We start from the raw sequence: 23,755 nt of genomic DNA, 5'->3' as shown, positions 1-23,755 counted from the left end.
CATATTGTTCTTAGTGTAAGCGGGTACTAGATATAGGAGGTGTAGTGTTTCTGTAGTGTTATACTATTGCATATATACAGTGCCTACAAGTAGTATTCAACCCCCTGCAGATTTAGCAGGTTTACACATTCGGAATTAACTTGGCATTGTGACATTTGGACTGTAGATCAGCCTGGAAGTGTGAAATGCAGCAAAAAAGAATGTTATTTCTTTTTATATTTTTTTTTTTTAAATTGTGAGAAGTTTATTCAGAGGGTCATTTATTATTCAACCCCTCAAACCACAAGAATTCTGTTTGGGTCCCCTAAAGTATTAAGAAGTATTTCAGGCACAAAGAACAATGAGCTTCACATGTTTGGAATAATTATCTCTTTTTCCAGCCTTTTCTGACTAATTAAGACCATTCCCAAACTTGTGAACAGCACTCATACTTGGTCCACATGGGAAAGACAAAGGTGCATTCCAAGGCCATCAGAGACAAGATCGTGGAGGGTCACAAGGCTGGCAAGGGGTACAAAACCCTTTCCAAGGAGTTGGGCCTACCTGTCTCCACTGTTGGGAGCATCATCCGGAAGTGTAAGGCTTATGGAACTACTGTTAGCCTTCCACGGCCTGGACAGCCTTTGAAAGTTTCCACCCGTGCCGAGGCCAGGCTTGTCCGAAGAGTCAAGGCTAACCCAAGGACTACAAGGAAGGAGCTCCGGGAAGATCTCATGGCAGTGGGGACATTGGTTTCAGTCAATACCATAAGTAACGTACTCCACCGCAATGGTCTCCGTTCCAGACGAGCCCGTAAGGTACCTTTACTTTCAAAGCGTCATGTCAAGGCTCGTCTACAGTTTGCTTATGATCACTTGGAGGACTCTGAGACAGACTGGTTCAAGGTTCTCTGGTCTGATGAGACCAAGATCGAGATCTTTGGTGCCAACCACACACGTAACGTTTGGAGACTGGATGGCACTGCATACGACCCCAAGAATACCATCCCTACAGTCAAGCATGGTGGTGGCAGCATCATGCTGTGGGGCTGTTTCTCAGCCAAGGGGCCTGGCCATCTGGTCCGCATCCATGGGAAGATGGATAGCACGGCCTATGTAGAGATTTTGGCCAAGAACCTCCGCTCCTCCATCAAGGATCTTAAGATGGGTCGTCATTTCATCTTCCAACAAGATAACGACCCAAAGCACACAGCCAAGAAAACCAAGGCCTGGTTCAAGAGGGAAAAAATCAAGGTGTTGCAGTGACCTAGTCAGTCTCCTGACCTTAACCCAATTGAAAACTTGTGGAAGGAGCTCAAGATTAAAGTCCACATGAGACACCCAAAGAACCTAGATAACTTGGAGAAGATCTGCATGGAGGAGTGGGCCAAGATAACTCCAGAGACCTGTGCCGGCCTGATCAGGTCTTATAAAAGACAATTATTATCTGTAATTGCAAACAAGGGTTATTCCACAAAATATTAAACCTAGGGGTTGAATAATAATTGACCCACACTTTTATGTTGAAAATTTATTAAAATTTAACTGAGCAACATAACTTGTTGGTTTGTAAGATTTATGCATCTGTTAATAAATCCTGCTCTTGTTTGAAGTTTGCAGGCTCTAACTTATTTGCATCTCAGCAAACCTGCTAAAATCTGCAGGGGGTTGAATACTACTTGTAGGCACTGTATATATATATATATATATATATATATATATATATACACATACATATATATATACATATATATATATGACCTTTAGGCCATATTCACACATCTGGTTGTCACTGCCCAAGCACAGAGCGGCTGTGGTTGTCCTGACACAAATTCAGTAGCCTCATAGCAGTGAGTTGGGGTCAGGAGGATCCGCTGCCGCTCAGTGACAGACACAGCTGTGATCAAGCCTTAGTGACCACATGAGAGATTCAGAGAACATTATATTCATACAGGTGAGATCTTCTGAATTAGGTGACCCCCTGTAACTAATATTATATAGGATACATTTACAATAAAGGGGATTTCTCACAAAGGCAACTTTAAACTCCATGATGTCCAGGTGTAACTCTTTTCCCTCCTTTTTGTCCATTTAATCTCTGTCTGTTGTACTGCTAACATACAAGCATGACCTGATGAAGACATCTGTCCCATACTGAAACGCGTCACCCCTATTCTTTTACTGACTTCTTATGATGATATTTTTCCTGTCTATCATACTCAACAGCGCTTTTATTACCCCCTTACATTCATTTTTTTATACTATTTACATTACAATATACAAGCTAAGAGATAAATGGTGTAAAAAAAATGTAAAAAAAAACTAAATTAATTTAAATTATTGTTTTTGTATTTGAAAAGTTTTATTTTGGAGTTTTATGGGCTCAAATGGAGACTGATAAATGACAAAGAGACTTAATAGTAACTGTTGAAGAACACAGACCTCACAGCCAGGCTCAAGTCACTGTGATGTCATGTGACCTTTAGAATGTGATGATGTCACAATGCCCCTGTGATGTCATAGAACAATCATCAGAATGTCGCTGCAGCCTGAATATCGTCCATTTGTTTTCATCACTTAGTGAGTGAAGGCGATTTTTACTTGCGCTTAGCAAATTTTGGTTTTATATAAAATATAATACCGATTACTAGAAGGCCTGTTAGAAGAGCAGTTCCAGACGCCATCCGGGAGCGCTCCAGAGGTGGACAGGACCTTCCTCAGCCCAGAATTTCATCTATGGAGCTGAATATGGAGAGTTTGAGGAAAAGAAAGGGAGAGAGCATAGATGAGGTGCCAAAAAAAAGAAAACTAGAATCATCAGAGGATGAAAAAGATGTCACCGACCAAAGCATTATCAAGGCTTCAAAAAGACCTGGAAGCCCGATACAGGAGAGTATCGTGAGCAAGAGGAAAAGGAGAGAAGCGATGGGGGACAAAGCTGATGATGAATCCAGCGTGTCCCCCAAAGCTGAGAGTGAGCAGCTGTCAGGTGAGTGCAGATCTAAGACCCAAAGAGCCAATAACCCCTAATGTAGTAATTGACAGGTTTGTGAACCTTTAGAATACCCCAACTATTGTCATTTTTGTGTTTTCTCTTTGATACCCCCCTAATATTGTTCTACCCCATGTTGTAATTGCTATAGGAGGCCACATTAGCATTATATAGGAATAATACATCTTATTTCTCCTCTCTCCATTAGGGACAACCCCAGCTGAATCCCCCATCATTGTGACTGGACTGAAGAGCTTCACCTTCCATAGAATCATTGGACAGGGTGCATTTGGTAAAGTAAGTATTAGGAATTGTGGTGACATTTTCTTCATGTGTGTGATGTGGAGCAGTAATATGGCTCTAGGACCATTACTGCTTCACATTTTCTCATCCTGTCTCACAGCAGGACAGGCCTTTCCTCCAGTTCTAATGCTCTGTATCCTCCAGGTCATGTTGGCCACACATAAGGCCTGCCAAAAACAAGTGGCCGTGAAGATGGTGGAGAAGAGGTTCCTAATTGAAGAGTCAAGAGACAAAATCCTGATAGAGCGACAAATCCTGGAGATGACTAGGAAGAGTCCATTCATTACTCGGGCTTTTTCCACCTTCCAGTCCCAGGTAAGAGGCTGATGATCTAACAGCTCTGAGTCTTCTATATATTCTTTCAAGGCCACATCTATATGGCCATCTGTGTGCAATGTTCTTCTAGGTCACTACCATAATATTACATGCTCTGATATACATCTTTCCCTCAGCACCCAGCTTTTCCATGCTATGAGAGCAAAGCATCGGAAAACTTGGTGCTGAGGGAAAGATGTATAGCAGAGCCTTTTTCCCCCAGCACAAATCTTTCCCATCCTAAGCTTTTATCTTTGTCCCTCCCGTATATAATTTTCCAAATACTATAATGGCCCTTCAAATACTATAATGGCCCCCACAAAGCCTTCCATAAAGTATAATGGGTCCCACATAACCCTTCATATATTATAATGCACCCTCATAGTCCTCCAAGTTTTATAATGCTCCCCCATAATTCTTCAAATATATTATGCAGCCCCCATACCATTTAATGTACCCCATAAGACTCATCTAATATATAAAGCTGAATGTGTGTGTGTATGTGTGTGTGTATGTCCGGGATTGGCATACGCACCGTCGCAGCTACAGCCACAAACTTTTGCACACTCACACTTCTAATATATAAAGCTGAATGTGTGTGTGTATGTGTGTATGTGTGTATGTGTGTGTGTGTGTATGTCCGGGATTGGCATCCGCACCGTCGCAGCTACAGCCACAAACCTTTGCACACTCACACTTCTGGACCCCGAGAGCGTCATAGGCTATGTTTCGAGGGGAAATTTTAACGCCACTCTTTACAGTTATTCGCCAAAAAACCTGCCTCCATTAAAGCAAATGGAGCTGGGAGCCACAGTGCAGCCAGAACTTCAGAAGAATGCGCAGCCACGCCCTTATTTGGAATGTTGGCATGTCACAATGCAGCCAGGGAAAGAGACAGACAGGGAAAGAAACAGACACAAAGAGACAGACACAGACAAAGAGACAGACTGACAGGGAAAGAGACAGAGACAGACACAGGGAAACAGACAGACGGAAAGAAAGGGAAAGAGACAGACACAGACAGGTAAAGAGACAGACAAAGAGACAGACAAAGAGACAGACAAAGAGACAGACACAGGGAAAGAGAGGGAAAGAGACAGACACAGACAGGTAAAGAGGCAGACAAAGAGACAGACACAGGGAAAGAGAGGGAAAGAGACAGACAGCGAAAGTGACAGAGATAGATAGACAGACAGGGAAAGCGATTGAGACAGACGGAGAAAGAGACAGAGACAGTCAGAGACAGCCAGGGAAAGAGACAAACAGACAGAGAGAGACAGCGAGATATATACAGAGAGGGAGACAGACAGAGAATCGGAGAGAATCAGAGAGACAGTTACTATCCCGGGCGTTAATACATTCTATTTATACATTCTATCCCGGGAATGTTAATACATTCTATTTTGTTAACAACAGTTATTAACCCAGACGAAGCCGGGTAGTACAGCTAGTTGTATTATAAAGCCCCCAATAGTCTATGTATAAAGTGTCCTTCATATTGTATTATGCAGCCCCCATACCATTTAATGCACCCTATAAGACTCATTGTATTATAATGCGCCCATATAGCCTATGTATAAGGTGTCCTTCATATTGTACTATGTAGGCCCCATACCATTGAATGCACTCCCATGAGCCTCTGCCCACCGTGTACTCAATGATAAAAAATAAACAAGTCCTCACCTATCCCCATTCCACCGCTGCTCCGTCTTCACCTCTCCTTGTTACCCCACTGCTCCGGTCAGTGTCTCTGCAGTCTTACTGAGACTCAGCCATAATGAGATGTCGACGGCAGGCACAGGGCGAAAATGATGAAGGATGGAGAGGAGTGCTATGATAGGCAAGGATGCTGGCACCAGGCCCCCCTGACTCATAGGCCCCATAGCGACCGCGTGGTCTGCTATTACAGTGCAGCTCCTTTCTCACAGAGAGGAGACGGCTGCTTCTTTCTCTACATGGTGGTCGCCGGACCAGGTCGCAATTGTGATCTCTGTGACCGCTATCATTACGCCCCTGGCTCTGAGTCTTCTATATATTCTATCAATGCCTGTCTATATGGCCATCTGTGTGCAATGTTCTTCTAGGTCACTACCATAGTATTATATGTATTATAACATTACCACCAGTGCCCTTTATCTAGACTATACTAGTAACACCTATTATCTGCTCTGCTTTATTCACAGGACTACGTCTTCTACGTCATGGAATATCTCAGTGGAGGAGACCTTAGACAATTCCTGAAACGCAATGCCCCACTTCCCATTCCAGCCACCAGGTAAGACAGAACATGGATACATTAGATGAAGATGATCGTTGTTAGGAACATTCCTGCTTTATGTCATTATTAGTCTCGTAGTTTAGTGGTTGAAATGATGGATGTTGTTTCCTTTATCATGTTTTCTCATTAGATTTATTGCCGCTGAGCTGATCTGTGGGCTGCAGTTTCTCCACTCCAGAGGCATCATACACAGGTAGGTGCAGCACGTCTACTTCTGTGTAGACCTGGAATATAAACACTTCTATACCCTCATCCTCATGCCCCCTGTAGACACTTGATATTTCAGGCCATAATACATCATCAACCCAGCTAATATAACAATTATCACATTTTATAAACTCTTTCCTTTACCAGAGACCTAAAACCAGAGAACATTTTACTGGACAGTACCGGTCACTTGAAGATTGCTGATTTCGGTCTTGCCGCAATGAACATCTTTGGCGATACAAAGACTTCAGATTGTGTTGGAACCTATATATACATGGCTCCTGAGGTGAGGAATTATCTACATGTTCCTGAGTTATCCTTGTGTACAAGGCTGGACATCTCCATGTCTTCTGCTGGCTGAACAATGTTCTTATTGTTTTTTTCATGTCTTCACAGATTTTTCTACAGAAGCCCTACAACACAGCAGTGGACTGGTTCTCTGCTGGCGTGATGATATACGAGATGGCTATTGGTGGACATCCATTCTATAAAGGCAAATTTGATCGGACCACCATTATGGCAATAGTCAAAGATGAACCATTCTTCCCAAAGAAATTGGACCCCCAACTCAAAGCCATCATTAAGGGGGTGAGTATAAAGACACATCTCAGTAATAGAGTGGATATATGTAATGAAGTACACAATGAAAATGGAGGATGACTAGAGACTGAATAATCTTCTTTATTATATCTTCCCAGCTCCTGGATAAGTCACCAGAAAATCGACAAAAATTTGTGGACAATATCAGGGATCATCCATTCTTTACGGAGATTAACTGGACAGATATAGAGGAAGCCAGAGCGTGTCCACCATTCCAGCTACCCCCTGTAAGTAAATGTCCCAGAGAAGATGGTGGCACAAGTACATTTCTGTTGTGTTTCTTCTTTATGAACACTGATTCTTGTATCTTCTCTCCGCAGCAAGAAGTAATGACATTATGTAAAATGAATCCTGTCCCGTCCTTCATCAAACCCATAAGACTACCAATAGCTGAAGAAGATCAACAACTCTTCTGTGGATTTACATTTGCCAGTGATGGATGGAAGGTCATAAAACCAATGCCAAAACCTGTAAAACCCCATCGCAGGTGAGTCAGTGTAAATGGGACGGGGATAGGGGGGTTTCATAGGCCCCTTCCTACCTTTATGGATCTATCAACAGGGTCTAGTGTGGAATCCATTTGCTTTTAGTCTGCAGGTGGTTTCCCCTCAGGACAGCCCCATTTCATGTGTCTTATTGGGATATAAGAATCCTTTCTAACCTATTATCTCTCCCGACAGGACATTTGCCAATATTGTGAGGGACGCCTTCCACAGGATCTGGAGGAGGGTAAAACGCTGGAAGTGAACAGCTCTGAGAACCGCTGTTCACCGGTTCCTATTCCACCAGCACTAGGAGTATCCCGAGGGCCGTGACCTGCAGTGCAGCCATATCCACTCCTCTGCCCCACCATAATCAGGGCTAGGGGTTGTTGCTGCATCTGCAGTGTCTAAATACAAGAAGAAGCTGGAGACTTATCCGTAGGCCATGGAGCTGTAGACCATGACAATCCTACCAGGAGTCAATAATATGACCGTGGACCAGCACTACAAGACAACATGCTGACTTGTGACCCCAGGGAATGGCTCTTATCCTTAAGGCCACGGAGCTGTACACCATGAAAATCCTACCAGGAGTCAATAATATGACCGTGGACCAGCATTTCACAACAACATGTTGCCTTGTGCCCACAGTAAAGGGCACTTATCCTTAGGCCATGGAGCTGTAGACCATGACAATCCTACCAGGAGTCAATAATATGACCGTGGACCAGCACTACTAGACAACATGTTGCCTTGTGCCCCCAGGGAAGGGCACTTATCCATAGGCCATGGCTCCCTAGAGGTTTCCCCCACAGGGGGTTTTTCCTCTCCTGAGTGCCGATGGATAAATACAACAAGAAAATGGCAACTTATAGTCTTTTTGCCCTCGGTGGAGCTCACACGACTAGTGGCAGAGAGGAACCTAAGATTTTTAAAATATATTTAACAGCAATAAACAAAACCATTCACCATCATGTCCTAGTAGTACTAGTAGATTTATTTTATATCTTCATGGATAAGTATTTTACATTCCACCCCTTAAAGAGCACAGAGTGCATGTAATGTGGTGGTAACTTGTATTCACTTTTTCATTGGTATTATTTTGGGTACAGCAGACATTTTGATTAATTTTAAATCTGTTTTTGGAGGGTGGGAGGAAGAAAGAAGTGCCTTACTGGTACATTGTTTGAGTTTTTTATATGATTAATTAGTCATGAGAAATAATGTCTACATTTTATAGTTCTGGTTGTTACAGGTGCTTTAAAAGCAATTATACATAAAGGTCATATCCACTAAAACAATAAAAAAGAAATGCATTTAAAAAACGTTTTTTCAAAAGTATTAAAAAAAGTTAAAAAAAGAAAAGATTTTGTGGGGGACCACGCATCAGACACCACTGCGCCTGTGTTTAAGTGGGAGGCCCTAAAATGTGTCCTTCGTGGGACTTTCATTAAACACGGCTCTCGAAGTAAAAAAAGTAGGGCACAAGCCATTAAAGACGCTCTTCAAAAAGTCACAACACTTGAACTCCTCCATAAACGTGCTCTGGCGGCCTCGACACTCCAAGCACTTCTAAGAGCGAGGTTGGAGGTTAGGAAATTACTGGACTCCTCATATAGTCACATTATTCAATTGGGTAGGAGCAAATTCTACGAGTTCGGCGACAAACCAGGCAAAATGCTAGCCAACGCGTTACGTACCAAAAGGGCAACAAACCTGATTCCACATATTCAGGACTCATCGGGTGGCCTGGTTCATACTACCCCTGAGATTTCAAATGCCTTTCATAACTATTATTCTAGGTTGTACAATCTACCCCCTCCTAGGGTGTCCCCCAACGCCTCAACAGATGCCCCCCCTTCCCCCTTTAAAAAACTGAATAGTGCCATATTAGAAAATCTTGAGGCCCCGTTCACGATAGAAGAATTATTGCAGGTTATCCAGAGTGCTCCTGGCAATAAAAGTCCAGGTCCGGACGGGCTAACAGCAAAATTCTATAAATCCTTTTCGACCCTACTTGCGCCTCTGATGTTGGAGTCTTTTAATTCAATTTCAGACACCGCCCTCTTTCCAACAGACTCTACAGCGGCGCACATCACAGTCATTCCCAAAGTAGGCAAGGACCCGGGCGTTTGCGGTAGCTATAGACCGATTTCCCTGCTCAATGTAGATATTAAGTGCTATGCTAAACTTATTGCCAACAGGCTCAATCCTCTCCTTCCGGATCTGATCCACCTAGACCAGGTTGGGTTTGTCCCGGGACGAGAGGCTAGAGACAATACCCTTAAAACTCTAGATATTATTCAATTTGCTCGCAACCGAGGGATACCATTGATGATCCTGTCCTTAGATGCCGAGAAGGCCTTCGACAGGATTTCATGGGAGTCACTCGCCCAAACATTAAATCACCTGCAGCTGGGCCCAAACCTAACGGCTAAAATACTTGCACTGTACCACACCCCGTCGGCGCGTATAAAAATCAATGGCACCTTATCGGACACTGTCACCATCCATAACGGGACGAGACAGGGATGCCCCTTATCCCCTCTTCTATACATCCTAGTGATGGAGCATCTCATGGCGGCCCTGCGAGCCAACCCAGACATCCAAGGGATCAAGATAGCGAACCATGAATATAAATGCTCGGCTTTCGCCGACGACCTCTTAGTTTATCTCACTAACCCGCTTGAGGCTCTCCCATCCCTGATGTCAAAGTTGGATAATTTTGGAAGATGGTCCAATTTCTGGATAAACCTCGACAAATCAGAGGCTTTGAATGTCTCCCTTCCTCCAAATCTAGTTTCTTGCCTACAATCCAAACACCCTTTTAAGTGGCCACAAAACAACAGTATCCGATATCTGGGTATCACCATTCCATCCGACCTGTCCAAACTGTTTTCACTTAACTTCCAACAATTTCTTATCAAATCAGAGAGGGATCTAGCCACCTGGCATCAGGGGGTGGTGTCCTGGTTTGGTAGGGTTGGCGCCCTCAAAATGACAGTACTGCCTCGCTTATTATACCTTCTGCAGACGGTACCCGTCCACATCCCCGCGTCATATTGGTACAAAATTCAACAACTATTTATCCAGTTTGTCTGGGCCAAGGGCCGACCCAGAATACGAGGTAGTGTTCTGACCAGACCAAAGGACGCGGGAGGGCTGGGACTGCCGGACTGCCGAAAGTATCACCTAGCAGTGGCCCATGCCCGTGTCCTGGACCTGTTGCATAATGAGGGGTCTAAACTATGGGTGCGTCTGGCCCATGATCTATGCTCTCTGTCGGCGCCAACTCTGCCTTGGACGTGGCCACGGCTGAACCGTCGCAAATTGGTGGTGGGGTACAGTATCGAGCAGACTCTGCGCACCATACACGCCCCTGGTAGGAAATGCGATCTGATTCGTGCATATGGACCGCTGATGCCGGTGACCGATAGTCCGGATTTTCTTCCGGGTGCCTCTGTCACTCGCTTCCTGGAAGGAACTAAACGGACGCCTCTTCGGCTCATCCATATTGCCCCACAGGGACGGACACTACCACTCTCTACGATTTTGGGGGAGAAACCCCAAAAACTACGCCACAATTTCGAATACGCCCAACTCCAGCATTTTATTACATCACTCACACAGACGCACGAGCTTGCACTCTCTCCATCCCCTTATGAGGCCATGTGTACAACAACGACTGCCCTGAATCACAACATTTCAGTTATATACAAATTGCTGGTCTCCGGGGGCTTGGATGATCTCCCCCCCTTTTGCGGAGCATGGGAGGGGGAACTCAACCAAACATTCTCTAGAGAACAATGGGGGCGATGCTTCCACTTGTCACACAAGTCGGTGACTGCTACTAAGTCCCAGGAGACCAGTTATAAAGTTATATCACGATGGTATCGGGTCCCTTCCCTCCTGCATCGGTGGTGGCCTGAGACCCCAGACAATTGTTGGAGGTGCGGAAGCCAGGGGGGCACCATGACGCATATATGGTGGTCGTGCTTAGCCTTGCAGTCCTTTTGGGAGGGGGTGCTAGAGGCGATCAAAGAGGTTTCAGGAGTGACCGTGCCTAGACACCCTGAGGCAGTTCTGCTTTACATGTTCCCTATGCCGCAGGCTGCGTACAAAAAATCTGTTCTGCGACACCTCCTACAGGCGGCCAAGACGGTTATACCCCGTCACTGGAAGAAGGCAGACTCTCCAACCCTGGAAGAGTGGACTGACGAGGTGAATGCAATATACCGGATGGAGAGGGTTCTGGCCCAGTCGCGGGGGGATGCAGAGTCTGTGGTCACAAAATGGTCCCACTGGGAGTCTTATTTGGCAGGATCTGGCTCAAACCCATGACATGACCCAAATCCCCTTTTTGATCGGAACCTTTTACCTCCTTACATAAACATGGCGGGCAGGTGAAGGACCCATGGCACCCTCTTTCGATACTCTTTCTCCCTTTCTGTTTTCTTCCCTTTCTCTTTCCACTTTCTGACCTTTCTTTTTAGGAGTTTCTTTTATGGTAAGTTTCCTTTAGGAGAGTGAGAGACGGGTGGAAGGGGGACTCTGTGCGCCAGGAGCTTCTCTAGGTGTTGTAGTGGATAATTGTCACAATATCGCCTATGTGCAATGCCCTCCAGCCCCCTCTCTCCCCTTCTTTCCTTTACCTGTTGGACCTCATGGTCCTGGTTCTCATAGTTGTTATGCAATATGTATCTGTATGACATGACCCGTTTTGTTGTCCTTTTTTTCATGAAAACCAATAAAACACTTAAATTGAAAAAAAAAAAGAAAAGATGTTGAATTATCTTCTCTTTACTCATTTAAAAAAATAAATAAAAAGGAATATTTGTTATTGTCTATAAATGTTTTACCGATCAAAATATAAAATGAATTAAATACATGATAAATGCTGTAAAGAGAACAAAAATGAAAAGCCCCCTGTGACACCAGTCACTATTAACAGACGGGCCGTGAGGGAGGATAGTGAAGAGGTTCGAGGTCAGTACCAAAAGGGATCGTAATAGACAAAGGGAAAAGACAAAAGATTAGTACGGTCACTGTCCGAGGTCAAAGTATCAGGAAGGTAACGGCTCAATACAAAGTCAAATGGGTGAATCCAAGATCTGCAATGGAGACCAAAACTCAGAGAAACACACATCACTTGAGCAAATTTACAAATAGCAACGGCCTGACCATTGTCAGAATGCTAATTAGCCATGTAATCACCTAGAACCAGATGATAACTGGAAGAGATCCCACAGACTCAGCTCAATAGGACATCAGAGCTGTCATCCATAATACTCATGCCTCTGCCTCAGATTGGACAATTGAGCTGTCACTCACAATCCTGACAGCTCCGCAAACCCTTGATCCCATAGGGCGGCAGAGTTGTCTTTCACAGCATTCATTGAACACTGTGAATGGTGGAATCATGACAGTACAACCTCTTCTATGTCAGAATATACCCAATTTCAATTAATAACTCATTAACCCCTTAACGACCTTTGACGTACTGGGTACGTCATGGTGACATGGTGCTAAACGACCCGTGACGTACCTAGTACGTCATGGCGAAATCGGGGTCCCGGAGCCCCGGGGAGTGAAATTTGTTTAATTAAACAGTAGATTCGGGAAGGAGGGGACCTCTGTCTGACCTCAGGACGGGTGGTGCCTCCTCCCCGAACCTACACAGGCTGTGATTGGCTGACGAACGCCGCTCAGCCAATTACAGTCACTGTAATGTTCCAGCCATCAAAAATGGCTGGAACATTGAAATCCAGCCCTGATCAGTGCTGCTGTAGCACTGGCCATTGGCTGGAGCTGGGTGATCGGTGCTTCACCCGCCCCCAGCTCTAAATGGAGAGACCGGTCTTGTGACCGATCTCGCCAATCACCGTGGATCTGGTGCCGGTGACCTGTGTCCGTCCCTGAAAGCCGAGGAGAGCGGTCTCTGCGGGTGCCCATCGGTAAGTTGCTGCCCCCGCCGCCCGCCCCTATCCCCGATCGCCATGCCAGCCCCGCCGCTGTCTCCTATCGCCCCGCCCACCACCGCCAGCCCCGCCGCTGTCTCCGATCGCCCCGCCAGCCCCGCTGCTGTCTCCGATCGCCCCGCCCGCCACCGCCAGCCCCGCCGCTGTGTCTCCGATCGCCCTGCCCGCCAACGCCAGCCCCGCCGCTGTGTCTCTGATCGCCCCGCCCGCCAGCCCCAGCCCCGCCGCTGTCTCCGATCGCCCCGCCGCGGCTCCGATCGCCACCGCCAGCCCCGTTGCTGTCTCCGATCGCCCCGCCCGCCACCGCCAGCCCCGCCGCTGTCTCCGATTGCCCCGCCCACCAGCGCCAGCCCCGCTGCTGTCTCCGATCGCCCCGCCCGCCAGCCCCAGCCCCGCCGCTGTCGCCGATCGCCCCGCCCGTCACCACCAGCCCCGCCGCTGTCTCCGATCGCCACCGCCAGCCCCGCCGCTGTCTCCGATCGCCCTGCCCGCCACCGCCAGCCCTGCCACTGTCTCTGATCGCCCCGCCACTGCTCCCGATCCACCGCTGTCCCCGATCGCCCTGCCCCCCACTGTCCCCGCCGCCACATTCGCCACTGTCCCCGCCGCCACTGTCCCCGCCGCCACGCTCGCCACTGTCCCCGCCGCCACGCTTTCCACTGTCCCCGCCACCACGCTCATCACTGTCCCCGCCGCCGTCGCACCCACCTTTTTCAGCCGCTGCTGCCCCCTAATCAGCCCCCACTGTTCCCGATCGGCTGCCGCCGCCGCCTTCATCGGCTGCCCCTTCCCCATCGCCACTACACCTCCTCACCCTCCATGTGCTGCAAGCCACCCTCCCCCACATGTGCTGCAAGCCACCCTCCCCCCACATGTGCTGCAAGCCACCCTTCCCCCGGGGCCCCCCCTCCTCCATGTGCCATCTCTCTCTCCCATCAGACTCTGCCCCCCTCCCTGATCTGCTCTCTCCCATCCTCTTCATCTACTGCCCCCTCTCACACTCCTCAATCTGTTGCCTCCTTCATCTGCTGCCTCTTCTGTCTGCTGTGATCCTGCTGCCTAAATCCATCCTGTAAGGTAGGTATCCCCATCTCACCTCCCTCCCCCCATCCTCTGCCGCTCCTCCATCCGCTGCGCCATTTCCCATCATCCATCCGCTGCGCCCTTTCCCATCCTCTGCCGCTCCTCCATCCGCTGCGCCCTTTCCCATCTTCCATCCGCTGCGCCCTTTCTCATCTGCCGCCCAGCCCTCTCGCATCACATTATCCAGCACAGTTGCTCGCTTCCAGACTGGAGTGGATGATGCGATGCGAGACTCGTGCATTGCTCTCACGTTTGGCACTGGTCTTAGTGGCAGGCGCTCATATTTTTTTTTTTATTCATTTTTTTTTTTACTGATGTCTGTATTTTTTATTTCACCAAACTAATTTTTTTGTATGGGGGGGGGAGTCTAGTTTCCAAAATGGGATCACATGTGGGGGAGCTCCATTGTTTAGGCACCTCAGGGGGTCTCCAAATGCAACATGGCGTCTGCTAATAATTCCAATCAATTTTACTATGAAATGGCGCTCCTTCTCTTCTGAGCCCCGCCGTACGCCCAAACAATTGATTTCCACCACATATGAGGTATCTGCGTACTTAGGAGAAAATGCACAATACATTTCTGATGCATTTTCTCCTGATACCCTTGTGATAAAAAAAAGCTACCTGGTTGAAGCAACAGTTTTGTGGTAAAAAAAGAAAATTTTTCTTTTCACGGCTCAAAATTATAAACTTCTGTGAAGCCCCCAGGGGTTCAAAGTGCACATCAAACATCTAGAAAAAATATTTGAGGGCTCTAGTTTCCAAAATGGGGTCACTTATGGGGAGCTCTATTGTTTAGGCACCTCAGGGAGTCTTCAAACCCGACATGGCGTCCGCTAATGAGTGCAGCTAATTTTGCACTAAAAAATTCAAATGGCGCTCCTTGCCTTCCGAGTCCTGCAGTGTGCCCAAACATTTGATTTCCACCACATATGAGGTATCTGCGTACTCAGGAGAAAATGCACGATACATTTTATGATGCATTTTTCCTGATACCCTTGTGAAAATACTAATTTTATGGCTAAAGTAAAATTTTTGTGTTAAAAAAGTAAAATTTTCTTTTTTTCTTCCACATTGCTTTGGTTGCTGTGAAGCTCCTAAAGGGTTAATAAACTTCTTGGATGTGGTTTTGAGCAGAGTGAGGGGTGCAGATTTTAGAATGGGGTCACTTTTGGGTATTTTCTGTCGCCTAGGTTTCTCAAATCACTCCAAATGTGATGTGGTACCTAAAAAATTTTTGGGAAATTTTGTTGGAAAAATGAGAAATTGCTGATGAACTTTGAACCCTTCTAACTTCCTAAAGGAATTTTTTTTTTTTTCAAAAATTGCGCTGGTGTAAAGCAGACAAGTGGGAAATGTTATTTAGTAACTATTTTGTGTGACATATCTCTCAGATTTATGGGCATAAAATTTCAAATTTTGAAAATTGCAAAATTTTCAAAATTTTCGCCAAATTTCCAAAATTTTCACAAATAAACGCAAAACATATCGGCCTAAATTTACCACTGACATATGTCACGAAAAAACAATGTCAGAATCGCCAGGATCCGTTGAAGTGTTCCAGAGTTATAACCTGTCAAAGTGACACTGGTCAAAATTGCCAAAAATAGCCGGGTCTCTAAAGGGAAGGTATTGTTAAAAAAAATAATAATAATAATAACTGAAAAAATGTAAAGTAATAATGTTTAAATGTTTTGTTTAAATATTTTTTTTTTTTTTTTTTTAATTGTGCAAAATATAAAAAAAAAAAAATTAAAAAGTTTGATATTTTCCACTGTTAAACACTAGGGGGAGCAGCTTCTGAAATCCTACTGAATTTCCACTGTATAAATAGCTCAGATTACAGCCTGCCGTAAAGTGGGCGGAGTCTGCTCTCCTGTGTGTGATGGCACGCCTCCCTCCTCCTAATCTGAGTGTTTACAACAGATAACAGAGAATGACATGTAAGGACACAGTGCACAGCCATTTTCCTGGTGACCAGAAATGTCTAAAGTGTCACCAAGGACAGCAGGAGTATCACACAGGAGAGGATTAGATACACGGCTCTGCAGACAGTATCACACAGGATAGGATTAGATACACGGCTCTGCAGACAGTATCACACAGGATAGGATTAGATACACGGCTCTGCAGACAGTATCACACAGGAGAGGATTAGATACACGGCTCAGCAGACAGTATCACACAGGATAGGATTAGATACACGGCTCTGCAGACAGTATCACACAGGATAGGATTAGATACACGGCTCTGCAGACAGTATCACACAGGAGAGGATTAGATACACGGCTCTGCAGACAGTATCACACAGGAGAGGATTAGATACACAGCTCTGCAGACAGTATCACACAGGAGAGGATTAGATACATGGCTCAGCAGACAGTATCACACAGGAGAGTATTAGATACACGGCTCTGCAGACAGTATCACACAGGATAGGATTAGATACACAGCTCTGCAGACAGTATCACACAGGAGAGGATTAGATACACGGCTCAGCAGACAGTATCACACAGGAGAGTATTAGATACACGGCTCTGCAGACAGTATCACATAGGATAGGATTAGATACACAGCTCTGCAGACAGTATCACACAGGAGAGGATTAGATACACGGCTCAGCAGACAGTATTACACGATAGGATTAGATACACAGCTCAGCAGACAGTATCACACAGGATAGAATTAGATACACGGCTCTGCAGACAGTATCACACAGGATAGGATTAGATACACAGCTCTGCAGACAGTATCACATGACAGGATTAGATACACAGCTCAGCAGACAGTATCACACAGGAGAGGATTAGATACACAACCCTGCAGACAGTATCACTGGTACACACACAGGTACTCACATGCAGTGGCACACGCACACACACACACACACACACACACACACACACACACAATCACCCCCTGATGGGGACCTTGTGCCACACACACACACAATCACCCCTGATGGGGACCTTGTGCCCCACACATACACACACACACACACACAAAATCACCCCTGATGGGGACCTTGTGCCACACACACACACACACACACACACAATCACCCCTGATGGGGACCTTGTGCTACACACACACACACAATCACCCCTGATGGGGACCTTGTGCCACACACACACACACACACACACACACACACAATCACCCATGATGGGGACCTTGTGCCACACACACAGAATCACCCCTGATGGGGACCTTGTGCCACACACACACACACACACACACACACAATCACCCCTGATGGGGACCTTGTGCCACACACACAGAATCACCCCTGATGGGGACCTTGTGCCACACACACACACACACACACACACACACAATCACCCCTGATGGGGACCTTGTGACACACACACACACAAAATCACCCCTGATGGGGACCTTATGCTACACACACACACAATCACCCCTGATGGGGACCTTGTGCCACACACACACACACAATCACCCCTGATGGGGACCTTGTGCCACACACACACACACACACACACACCTTTCACATCATTCCTCCCTGTGACCACCGGTGGGCGCTCCAGGCAGCTGTGCTGCATGCCATCCTCCCCTGCGTCCGGCCGACATTTCACACATCCGATCGCTTACATTCACACAACCGATCGCATACACTCACACATCCGATCGCATACACTCACACATCCGATCGCATACACTCACACATCCGATCGCATACACTCACACATCCGATCGCATACACTCACACATCCGATCGCATACACTCACGATATCGCACATACCTGTACAATCGCGCGCACACACTCACAACATCCGGAGATATCACATGCTTCCCATGTGATCCTCTCGCAGGTCCCGGAAGCTCACTGCACAGCATCGCAAGCGCCGACACACACTCACAATCACCCCTGATGGGGACCTTGTGACACACACACACACACACACACACACAGACACACAGCAGCGGTGGGCAGAGCTGGGGGAGCTGCGGCAGCGGGCAGAGCGGGGACTCGGGAGAACGGAGGGAGGGGGGTGTCATTGGAGAGAGTAACGGCGGGGGGGAGGGGCAGCGGCAGTAGCTGGGGCAGAGCAGGGGCTGGGGAGAACGGAGGGATGGGATGTCATCGGAGACAGTAACGAGGGGAGGGGAGTGGGGGCGGCCCGTACTCACACATCCCGGCGGGTGACAGGGGTAAAGTGGAGCAAACAGGACACGCTGTGAGCTCCACAATGATGGCGCTGGTCTCCTCCCTCTGTTGTGTTCTGGACAGCCCAGGGGGCGCGTCCAGGTCACAGCAGACGCCCACTGTAACGTACTTCATGGGGTCGGAGCGCGACTATCAGAGTCTATGCACAGGGGCTGCCATAAAGGAAGGAGTTACTGTCGTTACACACACAGCAAATCCAGCATGGCAGCCCCCAGTGCCTCCAGTAAAATAAGAATTACATAAAAACTAAATAAGCTGCGATTTTCATTTTGTATTAGAAATACTTGATTTCATAATCACTATTTTTAATACAAAAATAAAAAATCGCGATACCTTCCCTTTAAGGTGAAAACAGGCTGGGCGCTGAAGGGGTTAAAAGTTCTTTTTTATTTATACGCATTAAAAATTATTTCCCAGACCTAGACAAACAACAAATATACAGTGAAAATTTAAGAAGGTGTCTAAGCCACTTATAGTTGAGATTATTAGAGAATGGATGGGAGGGAAATTACCATACTTTAGAGCAATACTCCATCCTTCCATTATGGGGAGACAGGTAGAAAAAATGGCCATGTCCTTAAGCTTCCCCTAACCAGGACTTTTCCTGCCTGTCAATGGAGTACATCATCACTTAACCGATGCCCCCATTCCTCGGCGGCTCTCCCTTAAAAATCCCTTCTCTCACCCTCTTAAACAAAATTCAAAAAAGGTTACCTTTTGTATACCTATGACAGCTACTGGTGGCTTTTGGGAAGTGCAGAGGCATTAAATGAATATACAGTGATACCTCTTAACGAGTAACCCTCTTAACGAGAATTTCGCTTAACAAGCAAAGCTTTCTGTAAATTTGTAACCCGCTTTATGAGAAAGCTTTGCTGTACGAGCGAAATTCTCACCGCACACACTTCCGGTTTTGTCCATCCACCACACTCTGACCCGCACTTGCAGTCCACACAAACACACACATGTACGCACAAACACACACATGTACGCACAAACACACACGCACGCACACACATACAGTATTATGCTCACCTTACCTTCCGTTCCGCCGCCGGCCTCATGGTTCTTGGAGTTCCCGGGTACATCGCGACGTCCTCGCGGCGAACTACAAGACCCAGGAGGCCTGCGATGGAACGGAAGGTAAGGTGAGCATGTAATATAACATAATATGTTTACCTTTCATTGCCGGCCTCCTGGGTGCTGTAGTGCGCCGCTGTGCTCCAGTCCACGCTGTGTATCTGCATCCATAGCGACGAGGGAGGAACTTCCTGTCACCGCTAATGAAAGGCAGAGCGCTGGCCTTTTTCAGAGCAGGGGGTCCCCCGGTACGACTTGAGACCAAAATTTACACCGGTGGGATCGAGAAAGAGGTAAAAAATCAGATTATTAATCTTTCCTCCTATATACTAACAGAAGGAGATATTAGAGTCCTAAGCAGAGGCCTCTCATTTGTTCCCACTGAGCGCTATGATGCGTTTTCCTGGACAAAGGATATGGCTCTTTTTGGAAGAAAACTGAAATGAAAGAAATTCTTCCATGATACTGATAAAAATAAAATGGAGGCTCTGGGGATTACGCCTGAAGATAGGGACACTTTTTGTACACTCTATGACCTCCAAGAGGAAGGAGACCGGGAACCAGGGATAGGCCCATTTACACTGCTCAGAAATAAAAGCACCAGATCACCACCGAGAAGCGATCTAGATAGTGTGGATATATTTATGAAAGTGGTAAATGAGGAACTCTCACAATTATGCTTGTCAAAACAGAATGGTATGGCGAACCTCAACAAACAAGAAATGGATGCACTGGTGGCTCTAGCAAAGAATAACAGCTTTGTACTCAAACCTTCAGATAAAGGAGGGAATATGGTCCTCCTGGATCATGAAAGGTATTTATCTATGTGTTTCAACATTTTGAAGCAGAGGGAAAATTATTGTATATTGAACAAAGATCCCACTGAAGTCTTCTCTGGATCTCTGAATGTATTAATTAAAACAGCCTATGAGGAAAAATTGATATCTAAAAACGAATTGGAATTTATGACTCATAAATTTCCAACTACGCCTACATTTTACGCACTCCCAAAAGTCCACAAGGGGACGTCCCCATTAAAGGGACGTCCAATTGTGGCCGGGATTAATTCCTTGACACAGAACGCAGGTATCTATCTTGACGCAATTTTAAGGCCCTTTGTAACATCCTTATCTTCATACTTGAGAGACACCAGCGACCTTCTAAGTAAGATCGATGGGATTATCATGGATGATGATACATTCTTTGCATCCATTGACGTAGAGTCCCTCTATAGTTCTATTCCTCATGATAAGGGGCTAAGGGCAGTCAGACATTTTCTGGAGACAAGGGGGATACAATTTGAGAATCACAATCTCTTTGTATTGGACCTCTTAGAACATGTATTGACCCATAACTTCTTCATTTTTGACAAAATATATTACCACCAGCTCAGGGGCACAGCGATGGGGTGCTCTTGTACCCCATCGTATGCCAACTTGTTCCTGGGCTGGTGGAAATACACTATTGTCTTCCAAGAACACCTGTCTAAATGGACTGATCACATGTTGTTCTGGGGCCGGTTCATAGATGATATACTGATTCTTTGGACCGGCCCCCGGGATTTATTTGGAGAGTTCGTGCAAGAGCTAAATAAGAATACCATAGGGCTGTTTTTTACTTCAGAGATCCAGAGAGACGAACTACCTTTTCTTGATGTTGTCTTGAGTAAGGATGAACAGGGCTTTATACAAACCAAGGTTTATCGTAAACCCACTGCATCTAATAACTTGCTTCATTGGACCAGTTACCATCCAGTTCCATTGAAAAGAGGGATCCCAAGGGGACAATACCTCAGGTTGAGGAGGAATTGTTCCTCTAACACCGTCTTTCACAATCAAGCAAGAGATCTACGTGCTCGAGTCTCTGAGAGAGGATAACCCCCGGATGTTCTGACTAGGGCATATAAAGGAGCAATCGAGAGAAATAGACATGATCTCCTTGTCCCCAAGGAGAAAGAAACCTCTGAACAAGTAGTGCGTTTGATCGGCACTTTTGACAATTGTAATCAGGAGGTGCTGACAATTTTACGCAGACACTGGGGTATCCTTAGGGCCAATCCAAGTCTACAAGACTATGTTCCACCCAAACCATTGGTAACATTCAGGAAGGGTATAGCCCTTAAAGATCGGCTAGTGCATAGCTTTTATGAGGTCCCAAAAGCTATGGGGACATGGTTAGACAGGAAACCAACAGGGACCTTCAGGTGTGGACATTGCAAATTTTGCAAGTGGATTGCCCAGAAAAAAGAATCACTAAAGGTCCAGTCACACTAAGCAACTTACCAGCGATCCCAACAACGATAGGGATCGCTGGTAAGTTGCTAGGAGGTTGCTGGTGAGATGTCACACTTCGACGCTCCAGCGATCCCACCAGCAACCTGACCTGGCAGGGATCGCTGGAGCGTCGCTACACGGGTTGCTGGTGAGCTCACCAGCAACCAGTGACCAGGCCCCAGCGCCGCGTGGAAGATGCTGCGCTTGGTAACTAAGGTAAATATCGGGTAACCAACCCGATATTTACCTTGGTTACCAGCGCACGGAGCTACACGTGCAGAGAGCAGGGAGCAGCGCACACTGAGCGCTGGCTCCCTGCTCTCCTAGTTACAGCACACATCGGGTTAATTAACCCGATGTGTCCTGCAGCTACATGTGCACAGAGCAGGAGCCGGCACTGACAGTGAGAGCGGCGGAGGCTGGTAACAAAGGTAAATATCGGGTAACCAAGGACAGGGCTTCTTGGTTACCCGATGTTTATTGTGGTTACCAGCCTCCGCAGAAGCCGGCTCCTGCTGCCTGCACATTTAGTTGTTGCTGTCTCGCTGTCACACACAGCGATCTGCGCTTCACAGCGGGACAGCAACAACTAAAAAATGGCCCAGGACATTCAGCAACAACCAGCGACCTCACAGCAGGGGCCAGGTTGTTGCTGGATGTCACACACAGCAACATCGCTAGCAACGTCACAAAAGTTGTTCGTTAGCAGCGATGTTGCTAGCGATGTTGCTTAGTGTGACGGGGCCTTAAGTGTCAGCACAGGAAAGAGTTATCAGATACGGGAATTTGTAAATTGTGGTTCCGAGGGAGTGATATACTTGATTACCTGTAGTTGCCCTTTGAATTATATAGGGAAAACAAAAAGGGAATTCCGTAAACGAATAGGAGAACACCTGGGTGATATACGTAATGCTAGGGATACCCCAGTGTCTAGGCACGTGAGGCTTGTTCATGGGGGAGATCTACAGAGTATAACTTTTACCGCAATTGAACAAGTGTCCCCTTCACCAAGAGGAGGGGATTGGAATAAAATCTTGCTCCAAAAGGAATGCAAGTGGATTTATCGATTCAGATCTACTAGTCATGATGGTCTGAACAAGCAGCTGGTTTTTAACTGCTTTCTGTGATTGTGGTGGTGCACCCCGGGGAGGGATTTTCTGTTTCTGACACATAGACTGAGGATGGTTTTGAATTTCCTGTCTGGGGTTCATTGACCAGGATAGGTCACCCCACATATATATAATGTGATATGAGTTTCTCTGAGGTTGTCCTTTGAGTAGGGTCCAGTCTATTCCCCTACTTTATATTTTTATGCACACATGGGCACTGCTCTATTAAGAGCCTAATATAATGCGAATGCATGGAAATATACGTTAGGAATTAAGTGGATGAAGCTTCCTTTGTGTTGCTTTTAGCAATTGTATCTCTCTATGAGAATTAGGTTTTGTATACCTATGACATCTACTGGTGGCTTTTGGGAAATGCAGAGGCATTAAATGAATATAGATCTATTGAAGATAAAGAAGGGAATTTTGTTACTTACCGTAAATTCCTTTTCTTCTAGCTCTTATTGGGAGACCCAGACGATTGGGGTATAGCTACTGCCCTCTGGAGGCCACACAAAGCACTACATTAAAAGTGCAAGGCCCCTCCCCCTCTGGCTATACCCCCCCCGTGGTATCACGGGTTCTCCAGTTTTAGTGCCAAAGCAAGAAGGAGGAAGCCAATAACTGGTTTAAACAAATTAACTCCGAATAACATCGGAGAACTGAAAAACCGTTCAACATGAACAACATGTGTACCCGCAAACAACAAAAAAACATCCCGAAGGACAACAGGGCGGGTGCTGGGTCTCCCAATAAGAGCTAGAAGAAAAGGAATTTACGGTAAGTAACAAAATTCCCTTCTTCTTCAGCGCTCTATTGGGAGACCCAGACGATTGGGACGTCCAAAAGCTGTCCCTGGGTGGGTAAAGAAATACCTCATGTTAGAG

The 23,755-nt window shown here is 46.4% G+C and overlaps 2 protein-coding genes across 2 annotated transcripts; both read left to right on the top strand.

The window, feature by feature from the left end:
* The first annotated feature begins 2,560 nt into the window (after positions 1-2,560).
* Positions 2,561-6,179, top strand: LOC142285997 (protein kinase C delta type-like). Its single transcript, XM_075333315.1, has 6 exons — positions 2,561-2,967; positions 3,179-3,267; positions 3,418-3,588; positions 5,772-5,863; positions 5,997-6,059; positions 6,137-6,179. The coding sequence occupies exons 1-6, from the start codon at positions 2,715-2,717 to the stop codon at positions 6,177-6,179; spliced, it is 711 nt and encodes a 236-aa protein (XP_075189430.1). The 5' UTR covers positions 2,561-2,714.
* Positions 6,180-6,225: 46 nt separating this feature from the next.
* Positions 6,226-7,935, top strand: LOC142282052 (protein kinase C theta type-like). The gene is made up of 5 exons (XM_075332929.1): positions 6,226-6,359; positions 6,470-6,661; positions 6,772-6,900; positions 6,994-7,160; positions 7,354-7,935. The coding sequence occupies exons 1-5, from the start codon at positions 6,294-6,296 to the stop codon at positions 7,418-7,420; spliced, it is 621 nt and encodes a 206-aa protein (XP_075189044.1). The 5' UTR covers positions 6,226-6,293; the 3' UTR covers positions 7,421-7,935.
* Positions 7,936-23,755: the final 15,820 nt, after the last annotated feature.

This window comes from Anomaloglossus baeobatrachus, chromosome 2, assembly GCF_048569485.1.
Source record: "Anomaloglossus baeobatrachus isolate aAnoBae1 chromosome 2, aAnoBae1.hap1, whole genome shotgun sequence".
Classification (NCBI taxonomy): domain Eukaryota; kingdom Metazoa; phylum Chordata; class Amphibia; order Anura; family Aromobatidae; genus Anomaloglossus; species Anomaloglossus baeobatrachus.
The sequence above is the reverse complement of the archived record's forward strand: the minus strand, read 5'-3'. Positions and strand labels throughout refer to the sequence as shown.